We start from the raw sequence: 20812 nt of genomic DNA on the forward strand, positions 1-20812 counted from the left end.
TAGATTAAGGAGGTTTTTTTTATCTTCTTCTTAAGGCAGCAAGGAGTCACTGAAGGTTTTTAATCAGGGAAGTGACATAATCAGAATTGTGTATTACAAAGATTATTTGAGTGAATAAATGACTACCATTCAATGGCAGAGGCAGAGTGGTTGTTATGGAAAGAACATTGGATTTGGAATAAGACTTAAATGTGAGTGCCATTCATTCCATTACTAGACAAGTCAGTTTCCTCTCTCAGCATGAGTTTTCTCAACTGTATGTAAGGGGCTAAAATTCTAGCTAGTCTGTCTAAAATATCTAATGAGTGGTTGCCAATAAATTATAAGCTTTAGCAAGAATTAGACTTTTAAGCATTTATTAAGGAGAATAGGAATTTGGTGAAGAAAGAAAGGCCTAGATTCATCTATCTATCAAAAGGAGAGCGCATCTTTAGCTCCGCTCTCCACCAGAGTCCTCACGAAAGAGATAGAGAGCGCCAGCCTCGCCCCCTCTTCCTCCCACCAGCAAATGTCACTTCCTGATGCCAAAGAAAAGCCACATGTCTTGCCCTCAGGTGCCTTCTCCTCATGGCAGAGCTTTCCTACAGTAAGTCTCCAGCAAGTGGTATCATTCCAATCGTTACATATATAAGATGGGGGGCTGGGAGGGAGTAAGGGGGCAGGGACAATAATGAGAATCATCATCAGGGCTGTGGTGAAGAAGCATTACATAGATGAGTTGTTAAGAGTTTTAATTCACTGTTGTTGGAACTGATCCAACCATTCTGGAGAGCAATCTGGAATTATGCCCAGAGTTATAAAACTGTGTATACCCTTTGACCCAGCAATACTACTACTAGGTCTTGTTATGGGCCCAGAGCACCCCAGAAGTTTTCTGGAGTACATCAAAGAACCTTCTCCTTGAGAAACTAATCCAAAGGACAGACACACGTAAACAGATAAGTGGAACCAGATCAGACTGAGCTAGCTTCAGGACTTCCACCCTTCATTCTAGTCTCCCTCAACCCTAGGGAGATAAGATTAGGTGTGGCTGCTGCCTTTGTGTCCTGAGGAGGTGGCTTGAGAGATCTGCAGTCACCCCTCACCCAACTCCCCCAGCCACCACCAGTGGGGGATGGTCCTCCCTCACTAAGGGAACTTTCCACAGTCAGATGATCACCCCCATCAATCCTCTATAAAAGTATGTACCTGTCTCCTGCTTGAGGAGATTGGTATCTCAGAGCCACGCTCTGCGCCATGCCTTTCTCCCCATGAGAAATCCAATGATTTCTTTCATGGTTTCCCTTCCCTTTCCTTGCCCTAAATAAACTACTATCTTATTCTAACTGCTTTTGTGTGCAAGAGGGTGTAATTCTTTTTTTTTTCTTTTTTTTTTTTTTTTTTAGTGAGGCAATTGGGGTTAAGTGACTTGCCCAGGGTCACACAGCTAGTGTTAAGTGTCTGAGGTCAGATTTGAACTCAGGTACTCCTGACTCCAGGGGCGGTGCTACACTGCGCCATCTAGCTGCCCCAGGTGTAATTCTTTAAAGAGGAATTCCTAAGGCCCCCAAACCCCTAACCTTATCCCAAACCCCTTACCTCATTTTCCCCATAACAGTCTGTTTCCCAAGATGATTAGGAAAAAAGGAAAAGAACCTATATGTTCTAAAACATTTATAGCAGTTCTCTTTGTGGCAGAAAAGAACTGGAAATTGAGAGGATGGTAATTAGTTGCAGAATGGCTGAACAAGTTGTGGCATATAATTGTGACCAAATTTTACAGCACTCTAAGAAATGATGAGCTTGATGATCTTAGAAAAACATAGATTTGCACATGAAGAAGAGCAAAATGAGCAAAACCAAGAAAATGTTGTATACAGTAACAATACTCTTCTAAGAACAACCCTGAGTGACTTAGTCATTTTGACTATTATAAATATTCAGTCTAACTATAAGTATTAAGGAAGAAGCTATCTGCATCCTGAGAAATGGGGGGAGGGGGGCGGAGAAATAGGTGGTGGGGGTCCTTAGGTATTCCTCTGTAAAGAATTACAATTCTCGCACACAGTCCAATTAGAATAAAATGGTCTTTTATTTGGGCACTTAGACCCAGAGGGAAGTCCAGGACTTAGCCTCAATGGCTTAGAAACATTCTGGAGAACAGAAGGAATCTAGATGCAGATTGAACCATACTATTTCTACATTTTTTGTTTTCCTTTTTTGAGGTTTTTCCCTTTTGCTCTGATTCTTCTCTCATAGCATGACTAATGCAGAAATATGTTTAATGTGATTGTACATATATAACCTATATCAGATTGCTTGCTGTCTTGGGGAGGCGGAGGGAGGAGAGGGAGGGAGAAAAATTTGAAACCAGAAATCTTATAAAAACAAATGTTGTGGGGCAGCTAGGTGGCAGTGGATAAAGCACTGGCCTTGGATTCAGGAGGACCTGAGCTCAAATCCAGCCTCAGACACTTGACACTTAACTAGCTGTGTGACCCTGGGCAAGTCACTTAACCTTCATTGCCCTGCAAAAAGAAAAAACAACACAAAAGCAAAAACAAATGTTGAAATCTATCTCTACATGTAACTAGAAAATAATAAAAGAAAAAAAATTTTAAAAAAGCCAGGGCTTTTATAGAAAACAGATGGGGTGACCACCTGACAATGGAAAGTTCCTTTTGGGGGGTGGGGTGGGAAAAGATTCCTGAGAGTCAGGGGGATTTTCTTTTTTTGGAATTATAGTCCTGACCTATGGAGTTATCTCCATCTCCTGGCTCAGGTAGTAGCCACACCTAACTGACCTTTGTGCTATACAATTTTATCTCCTCTTCTTAGGTGTGTCTGTCCTGATTTCTAGTTGGCCAGTTTAAACTTTAATAGTCCCTTGATGTCCTAAGCCCCATGTCAGAAAGAACTGATAAACAGATGTATAGAATGGGTTTATATACATACATTATCTATATGTGTATATACATACACACATATATGTGTGTGTGTGTATACGTATGTGTGCCTAATGGTGGGGGGGGGGGAGAAAAAAGGGGAAAGTTACATAAGTTTTTTTTTATATATTTAAAAGGAAGAGCAAGTTGCACAAAATAGATTTGCAGTTTCATGCACAATCATCTTTTTTCTATAACATGTTATGGAAATGCTTGTTTTATTTCTTAAGTTCGGAATAAAATAAATTTTTTTTGAAGTTTTGTTGTTTCTTTTAGCTATGCGTCCCAGCCTGGGGGAAGGGTTTAAATCCCCATTTCAATCGCCCTGTGACCTCTCTGATCCTCAGTTTCCCCATCTGCAAATCAAGTGAGCTCAATCAGCTAAAGGCCCTGGATCTAGGGTCCTAGGCCAATAGGAGGGCAGACACCGCAGCATAAAGCTTAGAACCAGGACGTGGGGTTCCCGCAAATTACATTACACAGCATTTCCATACAACCCTCCTGAACTTTTGGCCAGCCCCAGTGCGTCGCCAGCAGGTGGCGCCGCCCCGGACCGCAAGCTCCGAGGCCCGGAGTCGTAAGGCCCGGCCCGGCTGCGGGGCTGAGGGTCCGGTATGGTAGGATGCGCTGGAGCCTGGGAGAGGATCGTGAGCACGCGGCTGCCCGTAGAGACAGAAGGCGGCCCGGGACGTTTCACAAATAGAACCGTGGCCCAGGAGGTTTGGGTGCCCCGCCCCCAACACACACAGACACTGACACCTTGCCCCTGGGGCTCGGCCTGCTCTCGGGCGGGGCAGCCGCGATTGGACCCGAACGCGGGAAGGGAGGAGAGGGAGGAGAGGAGGAGAGGAGGAGAGGAGGAGAGGAGGAGAGGAGGAGAGGAGGAGAGGAGGAGAGGAGGAGAGGAGGAGAGGAGAAGAGGAGGAGAGGAGAAGAGGAGAGGAGGAGAGAGCGAAAACGAGCATGCGCAGAAACCAGGGCGGCGCGTCCAGAGGAGGAGGGGAGAAGGAAGGGAGAAGGAGAGTTCAGGGGGTACTGGAGGCGGGGACGGCTCCTGGGCGCAAGGTAAGCAAGTGACCCACAGGAAACCTGAGCTGGCGACTTTTCTCTTCTCCAGCCCTCTTGCTGTCCGTTTAAGGGGGCCCGTCCCACCTGCCGGCGTGGGACGGGAGGGGAAAACTGACCAGTTCCACTTATTATTCCCTCACCTGGGGATGCAGCCCTTGACCCCCTGTTGATGAACATGGGTGAAGGCTGGGGTGCGCTAAGCACAGAGCAGCGACCCCTCACTTTTCCCCGAGGAGCCAACGAGGCAGTTGACCCTTGCAACGGACCCAGGCTTTGGACCTTCGGACGATCGCCAGGGTCCGCGGGCGCAGCCCGGGAGCTGCTGGACACCCAGTCCGGTGTCCGGGGAGGAGACCCCCGATTTACCCCTTTCTTGCAGCTCTAGCTGCACCCTCCCTTCCGGGAGCAGACCTCCGCAGGCTAATTTCCCTCTGCCAAGTTGTTACACACCCCAAACTGCGTGGGATGGTTGTGGACAGGGTAAAGGGCATTGAGAAAAAAACCAACAACAACAAAACTTCATTCGTTAGTGAATGCGTGTTCTCCGGGGTAAGGGAATACTTTCCAGTTTTAGGGACAGTTTCCCTTCCAATTAATTTCCCCTTCCAATATAAATGCAGGATCGTCTCACTGGAAAGCGCTTGCTGCTGCTTTCTGAGTTACAAAAGCGCCTTTGAGTAACTTGGGGTCATATGTGGCACCGTGATGCACTCCGACCACTTCCTCCTTAAAAGCAGTCTGCTGGGCAGTTCAGGTGCAGCCGGGCGACCCCTGAGCAGAAAGGGGAGGGAGGACCAAAGAAAATGGATGCTTCTCTTTGTGGGGCTAAATAAATAATAGATAAATAAATAAACAGTAAGTTCAGGGGTCTTGACTTCTCAGTATCTCAGAATGGGGCATTCCTGATAATAATAGCGTTTCCAAAGCGATTTTAAGATTTGCAAAATGCTTTATATGCAAGCTTAAAGCTGCATTAAGAATTTGGGGAAGCTGTATTTTTCCATTTGAGCCTCACGACAACTCTGAAGTAGGTGCTATTATTATTCCCATTTTTACAGATGAGGAAACTGAGGCCGAAAGAGGTTAAGTGACTTGCTTGGGGTCATACAACTAGTGAGTGAGAGTCTGATGTAGGATTTTAATTCCATCACTCTAAGCCTGGTAGCTGCCATTCACTTCACTTGAAAGCCAGAGAAGTCAGATCTTGCTGAGCAAGTGAACTGGACTCTGGGTAGGTGGGGTTTTTTTTTTTTACAGCATTTCTTCAAGTTTAGCTCTCAGATCCAGCATTAAAACAGGAACTTACTTAGAGGACTGAACTGGCCATATGAATGTTAATTAAAGATGAGAATGTTGAAGGTTCCTGATTTTAATCCTTCCCAGGCTCCCAGTTAATGTTGACATATCATGCACCTCTCCTGGGTTCAGTTGCTTGAATAATAATGGCCTTGAATATGCTGAGCTTGACAGTTTTGTGGAGGAATGAGAATGTCAGTATAATTGGTAAATTGCTTTCTGTTCCCTGGAGAAAGGTAGTAAATGATGGCAGAAATCATGCCTTAATTATCTGTATATCTCCCTAGCACATAAGGTCAGTGCTTTATATATTGTGGGTGTCTAATAAATGGCTATTATGGAAAGAGCCCTGTGGACCAGGGGTCAAGATTCAATCCTAGTGTCTAATCCTGTTTCTCTACTTACTCATCGTTTGTTCTAAATGATCCCTAATCCAATTTATGATAATAATAATAATAATAATAGCTAACATTTATAATAGTGCTTTAAGGTTTGCAAAGACTTTCTTTATCCCCACCAATGAACTGAAATAAATCTTTCCAACATCATCAGTGACTTAATTTGTCAAACTTGATGGCCTTTTCTTAGTTCTAATTCTAGTTCTAATTCTTGTGGCACTTGACTGCTTTTTTCTGTATTTTCTCTTTTTCTCTTGGCTGTTGTAATACTGCCTTTTCCTGGTTCTTCTTTCTGAAAATCCCTTAGTCTCCTTCATGGTTTTATCTTTTCTCTCTCATAGTACAAATATGAATGTCACCCACAGCTCTCTCCTTGCCCCATTTATTTCTCATCTTTGATGAGACCATCCAATGTGGCTTCAATTATCTTCTTTTTTTTTTTTTTTTATGCGAGGCAATTGGGGTTAAGTGACTTGCCCAGGGTCACACAGCTAGTAAGTGTTATGTGTCTGAGGCCGGATTTGAACTCAGGTACTCCTGATTCCAGGGCCAGTGCTCTATCCTCAATTATCTTCTTAATGCAGATAACTCCCAAATCTCTAACTCTGGGTCCATCCTCTCCCTTGAAGTCTAGTTTTGTATTTCCAATGGTCTGTTGTCTCTCTCCACTTAGATATTAAATGTCAAATATAATTAAATTAGAACTCCTCCTCAGCTTACCAGTTTTTCTCATAGGCACCAGCTTTCTTCTTGTGTCGAAGCTCAGAACGTTATAATTGTCTTTGGTGTTTTTCCTCTCCCTAAATTTTACTAACAAGAGTGGCCTTCCTATAGCAGGTAAAAGTTAAGTCTGAGGGAGAACTTGTAAGCACACCAAGCTTCAACCTTATGGGAGGCCTTTGAAACTTTTTTTTGGTAGAGTTTGATAGCTGGAGATGATGGGGTTTGGATTGTGAACACAATTACCCTTTGCTGAGAGGGTAGTTATGTTGAAGTTGGAAAAGGGGACAAACATTTTTAAAGTTCCTTAAAAGAGCTTCTGTAAAAGGTAGACTGGATTGGTGCCTTCATGCAAGTAGACCATTTCAGAGTTGGAAGAGACTGTGTAATGCAACCCAGAAGTGGGTGCTGTGTAGTTTATATCTATGCCCAGTATTAATGACCCCTTTAATCTCCATTTAGGATCTTATGGGGATAGAGGCAGAAGGAAGGGCAGATGTGGAGAGTGATAAAAGATCCAGAAGCTTTCTAAGTGTTGTAAGACATTTGGAAAAGTTTAGGAGTAAGCATAGGGCAGCTGGGTGGTTCAGTAGATAGAGAGCCAGGCCTGGAGTCAGGAAGACTTATCTTCCTCAGTTCAAATCTGGCCTCAGTCACCCTCTAGCTATGTGACCCTGGGCAAGTCACTTAACCCTATGTGCCTAATTTTCCTCATTTTTATTATTATTTTTAAAAATTTTTATTTATTTATTTAGAATTTTCTCCGTTACATGTAAAAACAAATTTTCACATCGATTAAAAAAAAAAAACTTTGTGTTCCAAATTCTCTTCCTCCCTCCCTCTCCACCCCTTCCTAAGAACTCAAGCAATTCAATATAAGTTATACATGTGCAGTCATGCCAAACATCTCCACCTTAGTCAGGTTGTGCAAGAAAATAGACAAAATAACTTCAGAAAGAGGAACTTAAAAAAATTGCACTTCTGTCTAAATTCAGATACCATCAGTTCTTTCTCTGTAGATGGATTGCTTTTTTCATAAGTCCTTCTGATATCATCCTGCTTATCATTTCTTTCTCAGTTACTATTGCTAACTTACCCTCCATCCTATTCCCTTCCCTTGATATTTACTCTATTTTCTATCTTCTTTCACCCTATCCTCAAAAGTGTTTTGATTCTTATTGCTCCCTCCCCCAATCTGCCCTCCCTTTCTTCACCTCTCCCCCCTTATCCCCTTCCCCTCCCCTCCCACTTTTCTTCAGGGCAAGATATATTACTGTACCCACTTGAGTGTGTATGTTTTTTGTATTTTGTTTTTATGGGGCCATGAGGGTTAAGTGACTTGCCCAAGGTCACACAGCTAGTAAGTGTCAAGTGTCTGAAGCTAGATTTGAACTCAGATACTCCTGAATCCAGGGCCGGTGCTTTATCCACTGCGCCATCTAGCCGCCCCTTGAGTGTGTATGTTATTCCCTCTTTGAGCCAATTCTGATGAGATTAAGGTTCACTCACTCCCCCACTCCTTCCCCATCTTCCCCTCCACTCCATAAGCTTTTTCTTGCTGCTTTTATGTGAGCTACTTTACCCCATTCCACATCTCCCTTTCCCTTTCTCCCAGTGCATTCCTCTCACCCCTTTATTTTAAAGATGTAATCATGGGGCAGCTAGGTGACACAGTGGACAAAATACTATCCCTGGACCCAAGAGAACCTGAGCCCAAATCCAGCCCCAGACATAAGCCACCCCACCCTGACTGCCCCCCCAAAAAAAACATGATAAAAAATAAATGCTTTACAGATGTCATCCCTTCATATTCAATTCACACCTGTGCCCTCTGTCTAAATTTATTTCCGTCATCTGCCCTAATACTGAGAAAGTTCTTATGAGTTAGACATATCATCTCCCATGTAGGAATGTAAATAGTTTAACCTTTTAACATCCCTCATGATTTCTTTTTCCTATTTACCTTTTTATGCTTCTCTAGGGTCTTGTATTTGAAAGTCATATTTTCTATTCAGTTCAAGTCTTTTTATCACAAATGCCTGAAAGTCTTCTTTTTCGTTGAAGTCACATTTTTCCCCCAGAAAGTTTATACTCAGTTTTGCTGGGTAGGTGATTCTTGGTTGTAATCCCAGTTCCTTTGTCCTCCAGAATGTCATATTTCATGCCTTCTGATCCTTTAATGTAGAAGCTGCTAGATCTTGTGTTATCCTGACTGGGGCTCCACAGTACTTGAATAGTTTCTTTCTAGCTGCTTCAATATTTTCTCCTTGACCTGGGAGCTCCGGAATTTGGCTTTATATTCCTGGAAGTTTTCCTTTTAGGATCTCTTTCAGAAGGTGATTGGTGGGCTCTTTCTATTTCTATTTTACCTTCTGTTTCTAGAATATCAGGGCAATTTTCCCTGACAATTTCTTGGAAGATGCTTTCTAAGCTCTTTTTTTGATCAGGTAATCCAATAATTTCAAATTATCTCTCCTGGATCTGTTTTCCAGATCAGCTGTTTTTCCAAGAAGATATTTCACATTGCCCTCTATTTTTTTCATTCATTTGGATTTGCTTTATTCTATCTTAGTTTCTGATAGTCATTAGCTTCTATTTGCTCAGTCCTAATTTTTAAGCAATGATTTTCTTCAGAGAGCTTTTGTACCTATTTTTACATTTGGCCAATTTGGCTTTTCAAGCCGTTGACTTTTTTTTCCATGACCCTCCTTCATCACTCTCATTTCTCTTTCCATTTTTTCCTCTACCCATCTTACTTTATCTTCAAAGTCCTTTTTGAGCATCTTTATGTCCTGAGACCAATTCATATTTTCCTCAGAAGCTTTGAGTGTAGGAGTTTTGATTTTGTTACCTTCTTCTAAGGGTATATTTTGATCTACCTTGTCACCAAAGAAACTTTCAATGGTCTACATGCATCCTTTTCTTTCTGCTCATTATCCTAGCCTATTTCTTGGCTTTTAACTCCTTAAAGTGGGGCACTGCTTCCAGGACACACTGTCCCAAGCTTCAGGGGCTCCCAGGTGGTACTATTTAAGGAGAGGCTCATTCTCAGCTCGCCTGCCCCGTAAGTCAATTTTCCTCATTTTTAAAATGAGCTGGAGAAGGAAATGGCAAACCAGTCTTGTATCTTTGTCAAGAAAACACCAAATGGGATCAAGAAGAGTCAGACACAACTGAAAAATGAGTGAGCAACAACAGGAGTAACCTAAAGAGTTTTAATTTTTTTATTAATATATTTTGGGTTTTTGTTACCTTCATTTCCCAAAATGTTCTTCCTTACCCAGAGAGCCATTCCTTATAACAAAGGATTTTTTAAAAAGGGTTCAGCAAAACTAATCAATGTATTAAACAAGTTTGATATCATGTGTAATGTTCCATATCTATAACTTCCCTTTTTCTGCAAAGATAACAGGAGGCAAGGTAGCATGGAAGAATCATCCCTATATCTCTTTTTGGGAGGATAGATTTGGTTATAATTATACAGCATTCGGTCCTCCCTTCCTTCTTTCTTTCCTTCCCTCCTTTTTCATTTAATTTTGCATTGTTACAGTCATTGTGCATGTGATTTTCTTGGTTTAGCTTATACTTCATTTTGCACCACTTCATCCAATCTAAAAGTTCAAACCCAATTTGTCCCAATCAGGGGAAACTTACTTTCCAGCTCAGTAACACCCCCTATTTACCTGGTCCTGAGATTTCTGGTACCCTCAACTCTGTAGAATAGCCAAGAGGCCTGGATGGAGAAGCAGAACATCAAAGATGACAGACTGTGAGGTGATTGGTTTGTTTGTGGACCAGGATAAAGTAGCTCTTGTGTTAGCCCGTGATGTCCTTCAAAGCCATGCACCACTAGGGCCAAAGCTGTAAAGCACTGGGCAACAGAGAGGAAAAAAAATCCTATTAGGGAAGCAGTCGATTAGCAGAAGTAGTAGCAGAAATGAAAAAACAAAACAAAACAAAACAAAAAACCACTGTGGAGAGTGAGAAGGGAGAGCAGACAGCTGAGGTAGTTGTAGGAGAGGAAATGGAAGAAATGACATTTAGAACAAAGCTATTTGGGGGAACTCGCTCTAGGAGCCAGCAATCTTCCCTGCTTCCATAGGTCCTTAATGGGTATCATTATGTTAGGGCCCCATACAGATTTTGATATTCATAACAATCGCTTGGAGCCATTCAGGAAAAGTTGAAGTGATTCACTGTGGTGTTTCTTCCACCAAAGTCCCCTGATGATACCTCCTTTTGGCACGTAGGTGGCCCTGGGCTCCCAAAGGCTATGTGCCAGTGGAGCACAAGGTTTGGCAAGCCCTACCAAGCTTGAGAGGCCTCAAGTACAGCCCTGGAGACAGACTGTGTGCCCATCTTCTGAGGACCATCCTAGCCAAGTCTGGAGAGGCTCCTCACCCTAAAGTCGGCTACTGGATGATCAGTTTTTTGTTGTTTTTTTCAACCACATTAACTCATGAAGACTTTCTATCAAGACACAGAAGGGCTTACAATCTGCATTGGTAGAGGGAGTGACCACACCAATGAAATCATGGATTCTTGAGGGAAGCTCTGCTTATTAAGGCAGAGGAATGTGGAATTCATTTTGTAGAGCTTTTTTATAAGCAAGAAGTTTTAGGTTCTGGGAATCCTGACTCTTAAATAATTCATTCCTGGACGTTGCCAGAGAAGAGAGGTCTCATTTCGTGTGTTGTAGGAAAGGGAATGAGAAGGAAAGGAAGAGTTGAACTTAAGCATTTGCTTACACTTTTCTTTTTTCAGTAAATAGGCATAAGAGAAATTATTGATTTTATTATTGTGTGTCTTTTTATTTTATTAATCATTTTATGTGTCTGATTCATATTTTCCTGTTTAAAAAAAATCTTTTTAAAGTTTAATCTTATTCAGTCCTCTTTTCTGTTTCCTTAGACGTGTAACCATGAGTATTGACTGGATTGGTTTTGGATATGCTAGCATAGTAGCATTTGGAGGCATTTTGGGATATCATCGCAAAGGTAAATTCTAAATTTTAAATCTAAAGGCAATTTAGGAATCAAAGTTTTGCTAAAATGATATGAGGACCTGTGAACGAGACAAAAAATTTAGAAACTTCTCAGTTTTAATGCCATCTTTAATACTAAACTCCTTTTAAGTTCTCTATTTAGCAGTTATAGATTTGATTTTTTTTCATACTAAGACTGTCAGCTAAGTGTATAAAGTGTATAAAGCTTTTAGCCTGGAGTCAGGAACATCTGAATTCAAATCTGGCTTAGATACTTACTAGCTATGTGACTCTGGGTAAGTCACTTAAGCCCTTTTTTTTTTTTTGGTGGGGCTATGAGGGTTAAACGACTTGCCCAGGGTCACACAGCTAGTAAGTGTCAAGTGTCTGAGGCCAGATTTGAACTCAGGTCCTCCTGAATCCAGGGCTGGTGCTCTATCCACTGTGCCACCTAGCTGCTCCCCCACCCCCCCTAACCTTTTTTGCCTCACTTCCTTTTCTGTAAAATGGGGAAACATTGGAGAATGAAATTGCAAACTACTCCAGTATCTTTGCCAAGAAAATCCTTTGGACAGGTCCAGATAGGAAACTTAATGAGTTAATGTTGGCATAACATATTGATAAGAGAAAGTACTTCAATACCAATTTAGAGATTATCTTGTTGCTAGAGTCCAAAAGAAAGGAAAATTCAACTCACTGGAAAATTTGAGGTGGCAGACACCTAGTAATAGAATCTTATTTTTAATATTATTATATAATTATGGGAAGAATCATTATGGGGTAGTAGAGTTAGAATCTGACCTGAAGTCAGAAGACCAAGGTTCAAATCTAGCCTTTGTCACTTTGTCCAACTTGAGCAAGTTGGAATCTGACTTGGAGTCAGAAAACCAAGGTTCAAATCTAGCCTTTGTCACGTAGACCTTGGGCAAGTTACTAAACTTCTCTGAAGGTCTTGGGTAACTCTAAGACATAATTCCCCCAGTGATCAGATCACAGGCACATAACCAAGCAAGGCAAATTGTCTTGAAGAAATTTATAGGCAAAATGCTTCTTACTTTTCTTATTGCTTCTCACTTTTTTTTTTTTTTGGTGAGGCAATTAGGGTGAAGTGACTTGCCCAGGGTCACACAGCTAGTAAGTGTCAAGTGTCTGAGGCCAGATTTGAACTCAGGCCCTCCTGAATCCAGGGCCGGTGCTCTATCCACTGCGCCACCTAACTGCCCCTCACTCTTTTTTTTAGAAATGAAAATTTAGGTCTTTTTTTTTTTTTCAGGAAGTTTTTACATTTCTGACAATTTGGTAAGTGATAGAGTTTTGAGTTAAGACAAAGTAGCTTGGGCTAGATGTAAAAACTTGCTAATTTTTTGAGATCTCAAAAGACTAAGGCAGAAAAGCCATCTGAATTCTCTAATTTAGGTACTTCTGCCCTGGAGGCTAGGGGAATAGATGAAAACAAATGATCCATTAGGACTCCTTTGTGCCCTGTAGGTTTATGATTAAAGTTCTTTTTTTTCTCCTGTTTTAGGTGTATTTGTTAGAAAAATGAAAAAGCCTATGTGACCCCTATAAATGATTGCACAGACTTGGAAACTTCAGAGATATTAATCTGTTTTGAACTTCAAAGGAATCAAATCCTTTGCCTGGCCTAGTGAATAGAATGCTGAAATTAGAAGGAAGGAAGAATGTGCCAAGCACTTTATAAATATTCTCTCATTTGATCCTCACAACAATCTTGGGATGTAGGTGCTATTATTCTCATTTTACAGTTGAGGAAACAGGTTAATAGGTTAAATGACTTGCCCAAGGTCATACAGCAGTTAAATTTTTTTGAGGCTGGATTTGAACTCAGGTCTTCCTGACTCCAGACCCATGTTGGGTGCCCTTGACTTAGCATCAGGAAGGATTGGATTTGAATCTTGCTTTAGACACATATTAGCTGTTTAACATTGACTTGACCTCTCTGACCTTCAGTTTTTCTCATTCTCCATAAAACCAAGGTGATAATAGCACCTACCTTATCCAGTTATTATGAGGCTCCCATGAGAAATTGTATGTAAAGTGATTTGCAAAACTTAACATCACTAATGAATTTTGTTTGTGCAAATACATTTTTCCCCAGTCAGCAAAGTTTCTAAGTCATCTCAATTGTAGAACAGAAAAGACACTTGAGAGCAGCTAGGTGGCGCCATATTTCTTATAGTGCTGGGCCTGGAGTTCAAATCTGGCCCCAGTCACTTACTAACTGTATGACCCTGGGCAATCACTTAACCTTGTTTGCCTCAGTTTACTCATTTGTAAAATAAGCTGGAGAAGGAACTGACAAACCACTAAGAAAACCCCAAATGGGGTTACCAAGAGTCAGACACAACAACAAAAAGATACCTGAACGTTTAACTCTTTTTTTCTCTTTCAAGTCAGATTATGAGAACCATTTATTGCCGAACTTCTTTCTTTCTTTTCAATTCTTTGTTAACAAATGAGGACTCCCTGGGGAAGGAAGTGGAGTGAGATATATTCATAAATGAAAAGGATGTAAAAACAAAAGCTGTCAATAAACACTTAGCTTTGAATGATCCTAAGTAGACCTTGTCTACTTCTGAGGTTCCTTTCAGCTACTAGCACCCGACCTCCTCCAAATTATGCTGTTTTCTTCATGTAGAGTGTTTTTTACTTATGTGTATAAGTAAGCCCAGGTATAGGCTTCTTTTTGGTTTTTTTGGGGTTTTTTTGCGGGGCAATGAGGGCTAAGTGACTTGCCCAGGGTCACACAGCTAGTAAGTGTCAAGTGTCTGAGGTCAAATTTGAACTCAGGTCCTCCTGAATCCAGGGCCAGTGCTTTATCCACTGCGCCACCTAGCTGCCTCCATGTATATATAGGCTTCTTGAGGGGAGGAAGTACTTTGGCTTTTTTTTTTCCTTTGCCAGAGTCTTAGACATATTGAATTGTTGTTGTTCATCCTTCATTCTCAAAGAGGGCGAAGCCTTGACTTGCTCATGAACTGGATTTAAGTGAGGCAGAGCTGTGCCAAGTTACCAGCCTCACTCCTCCAGAGTTAGCACAGTCCGGTGGCAGGACAAAAGTCAAGATGACTAGGTGTGGCCCAAGAAGCAAGAAGGATGTAATGGACAGAAATGTTAAATGCATACTCACAGATGAATTGTTTTTTAGTGTTAACTTTGAAAGAAAGTTTATTATTCTTCAAATGTTTTAAATCCTCTATAGAAGTCCTAGACTTATGCCTTGGGGTGGTAGGAGAAGGTGACCCCAGTGGTTGTCCTGGAACACAGAGTTTTACCATGCTGAAGAAAGGGCTTGAGCATAGGACTGGAGGCAGATTGTGTGTCTTGTCATCTGAGGTCCACGAGAAAGTACTTTGGAGGGGTTGTGATTTGTCTCCATGGAGAGAGAGGCAACCCACGCCAATATCACTTTGTGAAATAGGTGACACCATCATGTTTCATATTTCTTTGATGTGTGTTTCTCTTGCTGACCCTCTACCCTCTTTTGTTGTTTTAGGAAGCATTGTATCTTTGGTTGCTGGTCTTTTCTTTGGCTTGTTGTCGGGTTATGGAGCCTACCGTGTGTCCCGTGACCCCCGAGATATCAAAGTGTCACTATGTGAGTATTGTCTAGACTGAGAAAAGAGAGTGTTTAAAAAAAATCAAGGACTCTCACTATAGCTCGCAAATCAGGAGAACAGTTCTATGAGACCAGGAGGCAACATGGTACAACTGGGTCCCAATGAGTACAAATAATGAATCTCATGAAACAGTCTCAGGTATTCAAATTTCCACTATTCCAAATTGTAATGATCTAAAATAATGGTCATTGGTTCCAACCCAATGGAAACATGCAGTTTGAATTTGAATAATGTGACTTCATGTGATTTATTGTTTACACTAATTGAGACCTAGCTGAATGGCAGAAAACACAGGCTTTGGGGTCAGAGAACTGGGGTTCAAGTCCCAGTTCTGATGCTTCATAGCTGGGTGATGTTGGGCAAGTGATTTAAACTCTTTGGGTTTCATTTTTTTCATATAAAAAATGAGGGGATTATACCAGATGACCTCTGAGGTCCCTTTCAGCTCTATATCTGTGACCCTAACAAAGGACACTGCATCTTAGTAACTCCAACTCACCTAAGTTCAAGTTCAAGGTGATTACTGGGGTATAAGTGGAAAGCACATTGGATTTGGAATCATCAAGAAGATGTGAGTTTGCATCTTCCCTGTCACTCTGGGCCAGTCACTTAATTTCTCAAGATCTCAGCTTCCTCATTTATAAAATGAAGTTAATGTTATTTGCACCATCTACTGCCTAGGACTGTTGTGAAGACAGCACTTTTGAAAACTTTCAAATGCTGTGGAATATGAGTATTGTTGCCTTGGCTGTTGGGAGGATACCTGGGGAGAAGTCAGCTTTGACCGCTTGTCATTTGAATGGCAGTTTTTTCAGGCATAATTTTTGGATCGTGCTGTGCCTTAAATAATTTGAAAAAGCATGGGTTGATCATTGCTAAGTGTTTTCCTGGCATGCTAACGAGAAGCATGACCACAGGTGAAACAATTATGGGCCTGTATGGCCCAGTTTAATCATGGACATCCTATCAGAGAAGAATTGGGAAACCAAGTGAATTAATATTATTCTCGTGTATCAATTTGATTTTTATAAAAAGCACCTGAAATTGTTCATGAACTGAAACACAGATTTATCTTTTTGGGAAGAGAAGGCAGTAATGACATATTTGCTTCTGGGATGGGGAAAAGAAGGGAGTTGGGGATGAGTATGGTTGGTTTTTTTTTTTTTTAAGAGGGGTTGTCAATGGTGTCACAAGTAAATTAGTGAAAAAAAAAGCTAAAATATCCTTGCAATGAGGTAGTTCTTCTAAAACACACTTTTTACATGCCATGTAAGCAGTTTGCATCCCAAGGTTTCTGTTATTTACAGGCACATTATTTGGCAAATTGTGTTGCTTTTTCTTAGAAGCTATTTTTCAAGTATGCTATTATAATGCCATAAACACTGCATGAAGCCTCCTGTAGATGTGAGTTGCTAAAAGACTGGCCTGCAAAGGGTATAATACTTGGCTCTTGGGCATGTGGAATCCTTTTAATTAGGCAGCTAGGTTATTTATTCTCCAAGCATTGAATTCTCCCAGGTGTTATGACATTATAAAAGTCAGTATTCTTTCCTTCCAGGTTGAAATTATTAATTAGAACTTCTTTTTCATGATATACCATTCTCCTTAAATCCTTAAATCCTTGTAACTTCTTTTTTTTTCGGGGGAGGGAGAGTTAGGTCAAGGTCCCTTTCTTGTGGTCACAAATGTCCCATGAAACTCTTTTAGCTTTTTCCTGTACTACTCCTGTTTAGCTCTTTGAAAATAAGTGTTCTCCTAAGTATTGTGTCTTTGGGGAGTAGAGAAATTCAAAAGTTTGGACAAAAACTAAAACTTGTGTCTTATAGGAGGGTGAGAATTTTGGACAAATGAGATGATGTCCGTATTTTTTCATGTGTATTCATGTTGTAACTTTAGCTCATGGAGTGCTTTGTTTTACAGTCACGACCTTTTTTCTGGCCATGATCATGGGCATGAGGTTCAAGAGATCTAAGAAACTCATGCCAGCAGGGATTGTGGCTGGCCTAAGGTAAGGAAATCTTTCTATCTTTAGTTTACTTTGTAGAGATTCAGAAGGGATAGGGTTTGGGGCACGCAGAAGTTTTAAATTTTTGTAAATAAAGTAATCCAAGGCTGGAATCAGAATGACCTGGATTCCAGTCCCACATTAGCCACATTCTAGCTGTGTGATCCTGGACAAATCACTTAATCTCTCCTTGCCCTAGGCAACTCTGTAAGACTATAGGTTACACACAAGTTGTCTGTGCATTGGAGGGGAAATTTCCATTCTGGGAAATTTATAAGTTACCAAATGTAATTTTCATAACAGCCTAGAAATCTCATCTTGCTTAATTTAGATCTGGCCTCAGATACTTACTAGCTGTGTGGCCTTGGGCAGGTCACTTAACCCTCTTTGCCTCACTTTCAATATCAGTAAATAAGCTGGAGAAGGAATGGCAAACCACTTCAGTATCTTAAAAAAAAAAAAAAAGGATCAGGGGCAGTTAGGTGGTGCAGTGGATAAAGCACCGGCCCTGGATTCAGTAGGACCTGAGTTCAAATCCGGTCTCAGACACTTGACACTTACTAGCTGTGTGACCCTGGGCAAGTCACTTAACCCCCATTGCCCTGCAAAAAAAAAAAATAATAATAATAATAAAATAAGGATCAAATGAGGTCATATATGTAAAAGGCACTTTGCAGACCTAAAGCAACTGATGCATGCCAATTCTTATTATTTGTTGATATGAACATGCATGAACATTTTACAGAATCATAAATGTTATGAATGAAATGAAAATGACCCACAGTTTTCACAAGTGAGGATCAAATTCTATCCTTCTATATTCAGCATCCTAAGAATAATATCTTGGGCCTAATACTTACTTTAGTATTCTAGGCTATAGCTGGCCATTAATAATAAAGATCATAGGCTGACTTTTGTAAGACATATGAGAGAGGCTGCAATGGTGTAGTAAACAGAGGGTCAGCATGGGCCAGTAAGACCTGGGTTCAAGTCCTAGCTCTGACATATGATGGCAGTGTGACCCTAGATAACTTACTTCACTCCTTAGTATCTCAGTCTGCTTCCTAAAACTCTAAGATAAGGGGCCCATTTGTATCTAAACCCAGGAATTTCCTTTCAACAATTAAATTACAGGTCTTGAATTTAAAAAAAAAAAAAAAGGCAGGCAAATATAGCCAGGTATTCTTTCTCTTCACAGTCACAAATGGAAAGAACTTTGCCTTTGGGAGTCAAGTTCCACTTGTGATGATTACTAGCTGTGTGACCTCAGTCAACTCAGTTAACTTTCTTGAGCCTCAGTTTCCTCATCTGTAAAATGAGCCGGAGAAGGAAATGGCAAACCACTCCAGTATCTTTGCCAGGAAAACCCCAGATGGGGTCATGAAGAGTTGGGCATGACTAAAAAACACTCTGCACATACACACATACATACACACGTGTATGTATGTATTTATATATGTATAGGTCCTATATTATTATATAACCCACATGTATAATATAGCATATACTACTCATATATTATGTATAACACAAATATAGCTATCATATCTTATATATCAGGTCTGGCGCCCTATCTATCCACTGTGCGTGCCCCTTAGCGGCCTCCAGACTGACTTTTTTGTCTAAATGCTTTATATCAATTATTTGCCCTTATACTTGATTTCTTTTCTTTTAAAACAGCCTCTTGATGATTCTGAGACTCGTCTTGATGCTCACATGAGAATCCTCAGCTGCCAAGGACATAATTCCCATCCTTCTACTACAGCAGACTAAATATATTCTTTGTACTTGAAAGATAAGTTTCAGCAAGAAATGTCAAGCTTCTGTAAGAAAAAAACAAACAACTAACAAACTGACACATCTCATCTTAGCCTTAGTTTGCAAGCTTTTTGTTTTTTTAACCAAAAAAATTTTTTTGAGTGTTTTCTAGTTGACAAACATCATTTCGTAACGAATCGTGTCTCATTAACCCTCATTTTCTCTTCTTTTATTTACGATAGAAGGTGCAAAACCATTGTCCATAGTTAAAAATTTTAAAAGTCTTTTGTATTTGTTTACTGAAAACTCCAAATACTGATGTCACTGACCAAAAGTTTACATGAAAATAAAACTTGTCTGATAATAGTATGCCTTATGTGTGGTTTAACTAAAATACTAACCGATTGACCTAGTCTTTGTCTTGCAAGCTGCATAGGAAATACTTTTGTTCTGAATTTTAAATTTTATTCTACCCTCTGCACACACTTGATGTAGGAGCAGAGTGTAACTAGTATTCTAATAAAAAGTTCTTCTATTTTAAATCTGTTTCTAATGTCATTATTTTGTGAGATATGTTTTAATTTAATTTATGACAGGAGTTCTGTTAAACAAGAGAAAAAATAACAACTATGCCTTACATACAATAAAGGGCAGCTAGGTGATTCAGTGGCTACAGTGCTGGGCTTGAAGTCAGGAAGATTCATCATCTTGAGTTGAAATCTCACCTCAGACACTTACTAGCTACTTGACCCTGGGTAAATCACTTAATCCCGACTTTCTCAGTCTCCTCATCTGTCAAATGAGATGGAGAAGGAAATGGCAAATTCCTCAGTGTCTTTGATAAATAGAGTCTCAGAGATTCGGCCAAGACTGAAATGACTGAGCAACAACAACACATACAATATAACATTTGATCCCCCTGTGAGAGAGGAATTATCATTTACATTTTACAGAGGAGAAAAATGAGGCTGAGAGGGCCTAAGTAACCAATCTGGTGTCATAGAACTGTCAAGTGTTAGAGACAGAAATTAAACCCCAAAACTTGAAATCTAATGTATTCTCTATCGGGTCATGCTGAATATTTAAGCCAAAAGTTTCCTCCATTTCTTCAGAAGCCTTTTTTTTCTGTGAATTGGTAAAGATGAAGGAAAGTGGCCTTACCTTAGTTTCTATTTTATTTTGGGATATAAAAAATCACCTTAAACCTCAAATGCTTCTTTGTTAGTGTACTTGACCAGGGGTCAGAAGAACTGAGGCCTACTCCTGGTTTGCTACTAACCAGCTGTGTGACCTTTGGGCAGTCATGCATGCTCAGTTTCTCAGTCTCAGTTTCCTGATCTGTAAAGCAAAGAGGGTTAGACTAGGTCATCTTTAAGATCCTTCCCATCTCTGAGATTCTTTGATTCTAAACAAGTCTCTTGGAATCTCCTGTGGAAGAAGAAAAGTTTTTTTGTTTGTTTTAGTATAGATGGTAACTCGACTTTTGAGAGGTCTTTTATTCTGTTGTACATTGCATAGACCTACCAGTGGATAGAGGGCTGTGTGTGTATAGACGCTTTGGGGCTCAGACTGATTTTTTTAAAAATTCATAATAAAGGAATTCTAAATTCCAGCTAAAAGTTAGTGGATGTATTTTTTTTCCCATTCAAGTTCATGAACCCCTTGAATTCTTTCCATAAACTCCCTGGGGGTCTGTGGATGACAGGTTAAGGACCTATGATCTAGGGGACAGCTAGATGGTGCCATGGATAAAGCACTAGCCCTGGATTCAGGAGGACCTGAGTTCAAATCCAGCCTCAGACACTTGAAACTTACTAGCTGTGTGACCCTGGGCAAGTCATTTAACCCTCATTGCCCCTCCCCCCCCCAAGAACCTATGATCTAGAATCTAAAGCAATTTTTAGTTTGCATAAAAAATTTCTGTAAATCTGCATCTTTAGTGATTTTATGGAAGAGAATATTAAATGTTGTTTGGTAAAATTCAATTTAAGCTGACAAAACCCAGGGAGGAATTATAT

General features: G+C 40.5%; 1 protein-coding gene across 2 annotated transcripts; it reads left to right on the forward strand.

Annotated features, from left to right (window-relative positions):
- The first annotated feature begins 3834 nt into the window (after positions 1 to 3834).
- On the forward strand, positions 3835 to 19336 carry TMEM14A (transmembrane protein 14A). Of its 2 annotated transcripts, none has more exons than XM_044004587.1 (5): positions 3835 to 3989; positions 11318 to 11403; positions 14908 to 15009; positions 16952 to 17039; positions 18717 to 19336. In XM_044004587.1, exons 2-5 carry the CDS (start codon positions 11328 to 11330, stop codon positions 18754 to 18756), a joined length of 306 nt encoding a protein of 101 aa, XP_043860522.1. In that variant the 5' UTR covers positions 3835 to 3989; positions 11318 to 11327; the 3' UTR covers positions 18757 to 19336. The 2 variants fall into 2 exon arrangements, with proteins under 2 accessions (XP_043860522.1, XP_043860523.1); XM_044004588.1 differs by lacking the exon at positions 3835 to 3989 and adding an exon at positions 5115 to 5223.
- Positions 19337 to 20812: the final 1476 nt, after the last annotated feature.

This window comes from Dromiciops gliroides, chromosome 4 (assembly GCF_019393635.1).
Source record: "Dromiciops gliroides isolate mDroGli1 chromosome 4, mDroGli1.pri, whole genome shotgun sequence".
Classification (NCBI taxonomy): Eukaryota; Metazoa; Chordata; class Mammalia; order Microbiotheria; family Microbiotheriidae; genus Dromiciops; species Dromiciops gliroides.